Source organism: Schistosoma haematobium, chromosome 7 (genome assembly GCF_000699445.3).
Source record: "Schistosoma haematobium chromosome 7, whole genome shotgun sequence".
NCBI lineage: Eukaryota > Metazoa > Platyhelminthes > Trematoda > Strigeidida > Schistosomatidae > Schistosoma > Schistosoma haematobium.
The window spans coordinates 18,952,951-18,964,055 of record NC_067202.1 but is presented as its reverse complement, the minus strand read 5'-3'; the positions used below and the strand labels follow the sequence as shown (position 1 = coordinate 18,964,055).

Sequence of the window (11,105 nt, the reverse complement as noted above, 5' to 3'; positions counted from 1 at the left end):
TTCCCATTGTTGTTTAGGATTACAATTAATCAGTCTCTTATTATTGGCATATATGCAACCTGTGCGGGTTGCCTCGATATTGCCTTAAGTCACAAGCATTTTAAGCAAAAATGAATAGTGGATGGCAGTGAAATCCAGGCTACGTGTTTCGTCCTATTTGGGATTTGTCAGCTTGGTGTACCTGAATCCCAGAGTGAATGCTTGTAAATGAAAGCAATATCTAGGCAATCTGCACAAGCTACACATATGCCAATAAGAGACTGATCAATCTGCAGTCTTAAAAACGAATGGGAAGATTCAAGTATACAATATCAAGTGAATGTGAATTCAATTTCATTAAATTATATTGTGATAGCAATTGCTTACTTGTAGTTTAGAATCAACGTATCAATCCTGAAGTATATTTGCTTACATTCAAGTTCATATTGAGATCAGTTGTGAATCAAAGATCTATTAGATTGGAAATACTTGAATAAGAGCCATTCAACATTAACTCAATTATCTCATAGTAAGAATTCGTTACCAGTGGAGTTCACCCAGGTCTGTTGTGAGATAGGAACTCACTGAAAACAATAGTGTACGGTGGCGCAACTTCGTGGATTGGTTGAAGTGAGACATTAACAACGTTGGATCCCGGCTCAGTGGTCTAGATGGTTAAGCGCCTGTCGCGAAACTGATAGGTCATGTGTTCTAATGGTGGGAGGCGGGATCGTGGATGCGCATTGCTGAGGAGTTGCATACTAGGACGAAATGGCCATCCAGTGTTTCCAGGTTTTCCATGGTGATCTAACTTCAATTGACTCATGATTTCAACCAGTGAAATTTCTAAAGTCTCCACAAAACCCATTCTGATATCTAATAGATATCAATCTATCTTATAAATTAAGAAATAACGAACTTCGGATCTTACAGAAAACATAAACATCAAAATAATGTAGGTAAAACTTATTTGTCAGTTCAGTGATAAAAATGTCGTGTATGCTACTTATATCTGTCGACATAAGTAGTATGTAATATGAGTCAATAGACAAATGCATAGCAACAGTAGGCTTTGAAGATCGACTTGAAGAAAACAGAAACGGAAATAGATAAGACTTATGACTTCGAAGAATCATACAGAATGTGAAGGACAAATAATGGAATTTCTCACCGAAAGTATTCAATGTATGGTTCTCATATTTTATCACCGACCGTTACTGCATATATGTATCAGGTCTTATGTTGTAGCTGACTGACTGCCATATTTTTTTCAAGAGTTTCTGTGTGTACTAAAAATAAATTGATTGCCCCCACGTTAGTGTTCGTGCACTAAAAAAACAAAAATCACAAAGAGGTGAGACTATAATTTATAGACGACCTTCGAGTGACGCCAAAGTGACCTTGATAATGTCCACTCTACTTGCTGCGACTAAATATGAAAGTTATAAACCTGTATGAAGACTAAGGATTATGATTTACAGTTGATGGTTAAGAGTTAGAAATTAGATTTACGGTTTTTCATCACTTATTGACATAAACTAAAATGACATAATGCTCTTTACCCAAAAGGACGAATGAATTTCGATCCCAAATCCGAAATCTATTATCGTGAATGCGATTGGTCCTTCTATAAATTATAGTCTCGCCCCTCATCTAGCGCGAAATTCAATCAACTATTTGCTTAAATAGGGTTTCAGCATTATAGCTCAGCCAGTCAGTAAATCAATATATATATATATATATATATATATATATATATATATATATATAAGTTATCGTCTCACTTAAAATCTTTCACTTCATATTCAAATTCAATTGAAATATACTTCCATTGAATACTTCAATTTCTTGATAGTATTCCTTATCCATTTAATGATTTTAAAACAAAAATAATCCCTCACTAAGATGAACATTGAAAATTCTGTCTAACCAACAACAAAAAAAGTGATCAGTTAATAAATCATTCAACACATTGATGTTACTATTATTTCTTAACCATAATAATGTACCGGACGCCCACGCATCACTTTTTTTCCAACCTACAATTACATTGATTAATTTTTAAAGCACATAATGGTTGGTATTGGTGATGACACTGATGTGTGTGTGCCTGTGCGTGTATGCGTGTGCTGTGCTGTGCTATGCTGTAGTATGGTGTAGTGAGGTTTCTTTGGTGGGGGGAGGTCGGTTTTCCAAAAAAGAAAAGACTATGTTGTTTATTATCATTTTTTAATGATTATCATTTATTGTAGTGTGAACACAACATGTGAATAACTTTTCTGGAGAAAGAGATGATTTTTTTAAAAATCGTATGTCCTGGATCTAAAATACAAAATTGTCGTCTGTTATCTTAGTTTATGACAGAGAAAGAATCTTTTTTGGTTTTACATAGAAACAAATTACTAATGGAATAACTAAATTATAAATTAGTTACTATGTACTTTATTAAATTCAATGGAAGACCTTATTTTATCCATCATATGCTTTACATGATAAGAGAACAAGGAACAACTAATTGAAGTATCCCAGTTTCTACGAAGAAGAAGCAGAAGAAGAAGAAGAACATGATGCATCGTTCAAGATCAAATTCATTACATTCAATTCTAGAAATGATTCTTTCATTATTATTACTAATGATCTATGGAATTATGATCATTTATAGTAAACCATTAGATATTGAATCAGATACACCATTAACTATAAGTTTTAATCCATCGTCTAATCAAGTACAATTAAATCAACCATTAATAATACGTTGTGAAGTTCATTCATTCAATAATAAGCAATTAGAAGTCAATAAGAATAATAATAATAATATACTTAATGGTTATAGTATGTTCTTTCAATGTCCTATAGCCCCATGGGGTAAATTTTGTTTTCATAATTGTCAATCAGCATGTGTTGGTGAAATACCTAATCAATGTCCATATGATAATGAATTAAGTCTTATTAAATGTCGTACTGCTATGACTGAACAAGGTTATTTATTTTATGAATATACAATACCAAATCTAACTGAAACATGGTTAGGATTAAATCATAATAATAATGATAATAACACTTCAATGGATAAGGATAATCATCGTAATAAAATAGGTTTCTCATGTAAAACAACTGGATTAGAAACACCAAGAATTCCTTTAACTATAGTTAAACCCAATGATATTCAATTGAATACAATGGATCTATCAAAGACGAAAACATCATCATCATCATCTAATTCTCATTCAATGATATCTCATTTGAATAAAACTATATCTAATGAATATAATACACAGAAAGATGAATCTAATCCATTGAATAATGGAATGAATCAATCGATTAAACGAATCAATTCTGAACTTAAAGGTAAGACTATAGTCATTCTTTCCTTTTTCTTATAATCGTTACATCTATGTACCTAAATAAATGGTTAGTCTGGTTGTCAGAAGGGGCATCGGCATCGTGAATTCCGAAGGAATTCGGTTTTTATCACGATGCCACTTCTAAATGAAGACCTTTTAACATCCAGGGCAGAGTTTAAGTGGTTTGAATAATTTTCTTCTGGTTTGTGTTTTTTAGCGAGTTAGTTTTCTACGGGATGGGATCGCTAACCTCATACCCAACCCTCCTGCGGAGGGACTCCAGGGGGAGTTTCTTATCATTGTTATTAACATTACTATACATAAAATAATCACTTAATCAATCGAATTCTAACTTTTCTTCCCATCATATCACTTATTTACTTAATCAATCACTCACTCGCTCGCTTACTTACTTACTTAAGCCTGTTACTACCAGTGGAGTACAGACCGCAGACGAGCATTCTTCAACCCACTCTTTCCTGAACCTTCCTTTCTAGTTCCATCCAATGGTTGTTCATTCCTCTAATATCTGTCTCTATTTATACTTGTTCATTAACAAGCATACACCTTTTAAAATATGAATTACATTAAGGATCTTATCATGATCATTATACATTTCTAGATGGAATTCTTATTCTTATGATAAAGTAATGAGTAGTATACTTTAATTATATTGAGACTATAGAAATAATCCTAATGAATGATCAGTGATTATCTTCTTATTATTATTATCCTTGAAAAAATATAGAATTCAGTTGTATCCATGTGGTTTCATGTTTATGTTTTGCTGAAGGTCAATTGTTTTACTAGAAAATTTCCTTAAGTATTACCTGAATTTTCTTATGATTGGAGTAAATTTTGATACAAAATTATATTTACTACTGAAATGTATCTTCAGTTGTAAATGTTCATCGAGTGAGATGGCCAGATCGTGTGGTTGTATACACCTGATGAAATATTCTAATTAATGTCTGCGAAACATGGCCATTAAGAGTAGAAGATACTCATAAGCGACTAGTATTTGACCACAGATATCTTAAAAATGTTGCTCACATCTGCTGGAATCATAGGATTAGTAATTGGGAGGTTAAACACAGAGTATTAGAGAATTATGATAAATCAGTTGATGAGGTTGTAAGTCTTCATCGACTGAGATGGTTGGGCCACGTGTTACGTATGCCTGAACACCGATTACCACGACGCTCGACGGTGACTAGTTTAAAAGATGGTTGGAAAGCAGTTAGGGGCGGCCAAACTAAAACGTGTCATCAGTGCTTGAAGTCACTAACCTCTGGTCTCAGCCATGTTGGCAGATGCAGACTACTTGGTTGGTGTTCTCGTGACTATCCTGACCAATGATTGGAGACTCTTGGTGACATGGCTGAGAATCGATCACAATGGCGTCAGTGTAAACACTTTCTGTCTTCCCTTATACCATAAGATTATAATTGCTTTATATCTTTCTTTCTACAAACTAATTCTTTCTTCCTGTACTATATCCTTATGTGCAATCATTCTTTTATATATTTCCACCATTGAATTATCTACTTTTATGAATTTGGTGTTCACGTTGTTGTGCTAATGAGGTATGGCAACTTGAATCGATGCATTTATATGCCTGGTCCTACATTTTAGTTGACTGTCTAATTGACTGAAATGTATCAAATAAATATAAGTGTACACAAGTATATAGTTGGTAAACATGGACCTCTAGATAGTTTTCTTGTTTCTATTTACACTTCATTTCTTGATCATTTAAAAGTTACTCCTAACATGAACTGATCATGTTTAATGATCATAGTCAACATAATTCTCATTAATGAACAGATCAATTTACAATCAATAATATTTTCTGGTTTCAATCCATGTTAACATAATCATCTTTCAACTTCCTTCATTGAATATTTAAACAGTTCAGTGCGTTAATCTTGAATATCATGGTCATCCAGTGCTTCTAGGTTTTCAACAGTTGTCTAAAATCGATCTGTTTATGGTATCAAATAAATAAACCGATTATTCTTAATTAGTGATTGGGAATTTGGATCTTATGACACAAAATCAATTTATTCCAGTATTCACTTTTCATTCACACATATCACACATATTTGATTTACATTCACCGTTGTTTATATTCTGAACTACTGGAAGTTGTAACACATGGAATAGATAGATGATTACGAGATTGGTGTATTAATGTTTTATTCCTTCATGTAGGTTACTATTATTCCAATAACAGACTTCTTGAAAGTTTTGCTACAGTAATTTTGAGATTTGTTATATATAAAATGAGATATCCGTTGATGGGGTTCATACACTGATATTGTTTCTATGAATCATCATATATGTTGAACACTGCCTCCCCTCAGGCTACGTTCAACTCGACAGTAGTTAGAATGGTAGAATTTGAGGAGTAACCAAATCAAACCCTGGCATCAATAATTTGAAATATTAACTGACAGATTAATTCATGTTATTAAATGTGAAATTCTGATTTGGATGGTGTCTAACATCACCATTGGATGCTGGCTCAGTGGTCCAGTAGGTTAAGCGTTCGCCAGAGAGACCGAAGGCCATGGGTTCGAATCCCGCCAGTGGGATTGTGGATGCGCACTGCTGATGTGTCCCACAAAAGAACGAAACGGCCGTCCAGTGCTTCCAGGTTTCCAAAGGTGGTCTAACATCAATCAATTCATGATCTCAATCAAAAAACGTAGTAATCTCCACAACCCCTATACTAGTACTATCAATTCCATCGATCTCTTTCTCAATGTATTTATAGAATGGGTTGTAACTGATACCGAGATACTACTGTATCAAACAGAATACAGTTTATAACTAACTACCTGTCAAAATAACCTAAAAGCTCTACTATTTACCTAAATTTGATGAATCTTAGTTATCATCTACAAAACTGCAAAATTATGTCATTCATTCAATGGAAACACTACTTCAGTTTCATGTGTCTCAGACGTAGTGTCAGTTGCCATGTTAAGTTCATATAACTTATTCAAGCTTTTGGACAGGAAATTTATTCATTCTTCTGAAGTAGTCACATTTTAACCTTGTTAGTTATTTGCTTATCAGTCTTGACTGTTTCTATGTAACTGTATGTATGTGCCCTTCTTATCTCATTCATCAGATGTCTGTAGTTTATTTTTGTGTCATTTTCAAGATCGATTCACGCTTGACTAAATCGAGTTGGTTTACTCGCCCTCTCCATTGTACGTTATTTCGTTTCGCTCTCTTCTCTTCTCTTCGTTTCGTTTCTTTGCTCTTTCGTTTGAACCAACGACTGTACAAAATATACGTTTTCAAAAATCCTTTCTTGCTGAATGATTACTGATTGGTGACCAACCAATTGTAAATACATCTCATTCTGAAAGGGGGTCAGTCGTGGTCCAGATAACTCAGTTGTAAAGTCTGTGACTGTGAAGCTGAATGACACGGGATTAAATCTGTCTGGGAGCATCAGTCCCCTCAAGATTACAGGTACATCTTACTGACGAGTGCCAAGTAGCACGAAACCTGTGTACAGGATTACGTGTTGACTACCTCCAACCACCATCTTATCCTTTCACGTATTTCGCTTATTTTAATTCTGTTATTCACTAACGCAATTTAAGTCGATGATTATACATGAGGGTAGTCAGGATGTATAGTCCTATCACAATCATCGTACGATCCAATTGGAGTCAGATCATCAGCCATAACAAATCCAATAATAACTAATACAGTTTTACTGATATCTTTTTAAAAAAACTTTTATTGATTATTGTGTGGTTTGTCATTAAATTATTGATTAGTATACACAACTATTTTTATCACTTATAATTCGACCTGTTTTATTACATAACACCATGTAATCAATATTGAGTATTTTTTTCTTTTTGTTGATTGATATTAATGAACTTATAAGTAGTATATGAGATCAGTAGTTAGGTTGATTTTAATAAATGAATTCTTAGGATACCAAAGATACTGATAGATATAAGCAACAGTATTGTATCCTAATGAGAATAATAAATGGTAACTTTGAAGATTCATTTGTAGACTAATATTTAGGGATATTTGGTTAAGTAACTAAACTATGCATACTCATATTCCTCTTATTGTAAGCTTTCTTCTGATCTATAGATGATTATTATACGATTTACCATTCTTGATTTATGCCCAGTCTATTCATTACAGTCTCCTATATTCACAACCACATTTGGCTAATTCTTGTATAAATGTTGTTTCCTGTTTTATGGTATGATGTGGTCTGTTTGTTTCGTATATAAACCCAGTATGTTTGAAATATAATGATTCGTATCGTAGAGGCTGATAGTGGTGTTCTGGACTTAACAAGCAATGTTAGGCAGGGAGAAGGACCGAGAAGTGGTCTAGACTGCTCATACTTGCTTTATGCGTCATTCGTCCGGTCGATAAATCACTGTTCTCTAATATTGATAGAACACAGGGCATAAGTTAAAACAAACAGATTATTGAGAGTTATTGAACTTTGAACGTTTGAAAATAACTTTGATTATAGACTATGAACTAGTTTACAACCAGTTTAAAATGTTATAGAAGTACCAACGAATGAACAAACAAAACCTTTCAGTCTTATAGCTATTAAGATATGTGTCAGAATTTCATGACTTATATTATGCCACATCAGTATAGATATGCAGCAATATGTGGCCATCATCCTGTGCCAGAGATGGGTAACTCTTTCAATTATAATGTGGTAGACTTCATAAGTAAACTTCATGAAATCCATCTTTAAGGTTAATCACTGATGAACACAAGAATAATATTTAGCTGAGTGATTTTCTATACAAATTCTGTGTAGTTTAACAATCCGTTCAATTCAAGCATTTAATGACAATATAAATTACCCCACCATATCGAATTATAATGAATAATATGGATTTGGAATTTACGCCTATTACTCTTAATGGCACATAGACGGTCGACCAGCATTCTTCAACCCACTCTATCCTGGACCTTCCTTTCTAGTTCTATCCAATTGTTGTTCGATCTTCTCTCGTCCGTCTCCATTTCTCGGCGTAATGTGTTCTTTGGTCTTCCTCTCTTTCTTTGGCCTTGAGGATTCCAAGTCACAATTATATATCATAATACAATTGATGATTAAAACAAATATTTGATCAGATCTTATTTGCGAAATAATTTCAATTGATTGGTCACTGAGTGATGGTCAATGTGACATTTGTCAGATCCTTTAGTAATGCTGATCGAATCAATTCAGTCAAGTTGCAATGTAGCCACTAGTCTAAGTGATTAGACAACGCATGCATATTGATGAAATACTAGGCGATTGGAGGTAGTCGACAGGAAACTCTAGACCCAAATGTTGCAGTTTGGCAGTCGTCAACAATGTGTACCTATATTGATCATGGAAATTATGTTAATTGGAAGGTTTGAACCCATATCACAGTCTTTGACGTTACCACTGAGCTGTACAAGCTACCACTTATCGTCCTCAACACGTAACCTAGGTCCACTGTCTTCTGTTGACTTTCTCTAATAACCAAACCATCACAACATAGTGCATGGAATATCGGGTCATTTAGACTAATAGCCATATTGCAACTTGTCTGACAGAATTCAGTCAGTACTTCGGTCACTACTCATCGAATAATCAGTTCTAGATATTTAGTGTTACAAAGGATAAATCAAGGTCCAACTAGTTCAGTGATAACGTCTTAGAATGTGAAGCTTGATGATATAGAAGTGAATCCTTCAGAGATCATCAGCTCCCTTCACATTGTTGACGAGTGCTACACACTACAAAACTCAGATCTAGAGTTTTCTTTCGATGACATCTAAGCAACTAATTACTATTGTCATATTTTAATTGTCTTGTGAACAAAACTCAATCACATTACCCATATTACCTGTTTAATTTTACTCCATTCTTCAATAAGATACTGATCGTTTTGCTTTCATTAATCCCGTTCTCATCAATCATATGATAGATCATATTTCAGGGTTTTTTCTGATCCAGATTTTACATCTGTTTATTAAAACAAATTTTAAATTAATCAGTATTAATTATTCATTTATCATATGTTGATCACATTTAGATAAGATGTATTCATTCACTAAGTGTTGTGTGATTGCATATAGGTACATCCGGTTGACGAAGCATAAATAGGACGAAACACACATCTTGGATTCCACCGCTAATCACTATCCATCTTTGCTTATAGAGATGTATTCATGTTCAGTTTTGTTTTGTTGTTGAAAATCTATCTACTTCATTGAAATTACTGTAAAATGAAAAGCAAGATTCACTAGAAAGCTGTTTCATCATGGTTCTAAACCATTCAGTAATACATAGCTATGAACACACACACATTTCAATTCTCACATTGTATATACTAGGATCAAATCAATCCGCTATATTTTTAAGTGAACTCATGACATGAAATGAAATCACAGTCATTTCAATGCTCCCACCCACCCCCAGTGATAACCATGATATATTTCAATACCGTTAGTTCTTCTTATACCTAGTCACCAATAAGTAGATAATTATTATCACACTGGGTAATTGACTGAAATTCTTTAATCCGAAGAAAACTGACCTTACAAACGGCACTACAATCTGGCATCAGTTTAACATAAATAGTTTAAAGTTTTATTGGTCAATTTTAGGTCAAAATGTTGTAAAATTTCTCAGTCAGTCAGCTATAACGTAGGACCAGGCACGCATATGCATCGATTCAAGTTGCTATTCCTCACTCATTAGCACAATAAAATGAATACCGGATTCATAGAAGTGGTTAATTCAGTGGTGGCAATACATAAAAGAAAGATTGCATATAACGACATAGTAAAGGAAGAAAGAATTAGTTCGTAGAAAGAAAGATATGAAGCGATTTTAATCTCATAGTTTAAAGGAAGACAGAGAGTTTATACACCTACACTATTGTGATCGATTCTGAGCCGTGTCACACAGAATCTCAAACTATTGGTTACGATTGTAATAAACAAACATTTAGAAGCTCTATTAAGCATATAATAGAATGAATTTCCAAGTTTAATCATCTGATAAGTTTCATTTACTCAATACTTTACTTTGTGAGATAATGATAAACTTTGAAGTAGAATGATGACTAAACGATTAAGCTGCTCAAGTTTTAAATTTATACTCTACTTCACCAAAAATGATAACTACTTGTCATATAAGTAGTATAGTTCAAAGCAGAGTAAATAAGTTATATTGGTAATCCTAAGGAAGATTATATGAGCAGTCTATGCTCCTCAACAAGGGGTACTAGGTGTAAGTAAGTAAGTAAGTAAAGAAGGAAGGAATGAAGGAGGATTATGTTCGAACCCATGTCATCCATTACTATAGTCAAAAATTTCACTATTGACCTATTTAGGATAATTGATTATAGCGAGAAGTCGTGACCAGTGGAGTTAATCCGTGTCAGGTAGAGACAGGTATCTACCTCAGTACAATGGAAGGTGGTCGCGCAATTTCGTGGATTGGTTGATGTTAGACACTAACACCACTGGATGCCGGCTCAGTGGTCTAATGGTTAAGTGCTCAGGCGCGAAGCCAGTATGTCCTGGGTTCGAATCCCGTGGGGTGCGGGATCGTGGATGCGCACTGCTGAGGAGTCCCACACTAGGACGAAACTGCCGTTCAGTGCTTCCAGGTTTCCAACAGTGGTCTAACGTCAATTAATTCATGATCTCAACCAAAAACTTAACAATCTCCACAACCCACATACTGATAATTGATTATAGTTTTGAATGTAGTATCTT

The 11,105-nt window shown here is 34.0% G+C and overlaps 1 protein-coding gene across 1 annotated transcript in view; it reads left to right on the top strand.

Annotated features, from left to right (window-relative positions):
* The first annotated feature begins 2,183 nt into the window (after window positions 1-2,183).
* The window catches only part of MS3_00009760 (uncharacterized protein), a 34,206-nt gene continuing 25,284 nt past the window's right edge, over window positions 2,184-11,105 (top strand). Inside the window, exon 1 of the mRNA XM_051218160.1 lies at window positions 2,184-3,327. Coding sequence (XP_051064605.1) covers window positions 2,544-3,327 — 784 coding nt within the window. The 5' untranslated portion in view covers window positions 2,184-2,543. The remainder of the gene's footprint in view (window positions 3,328-11,105) is intronic.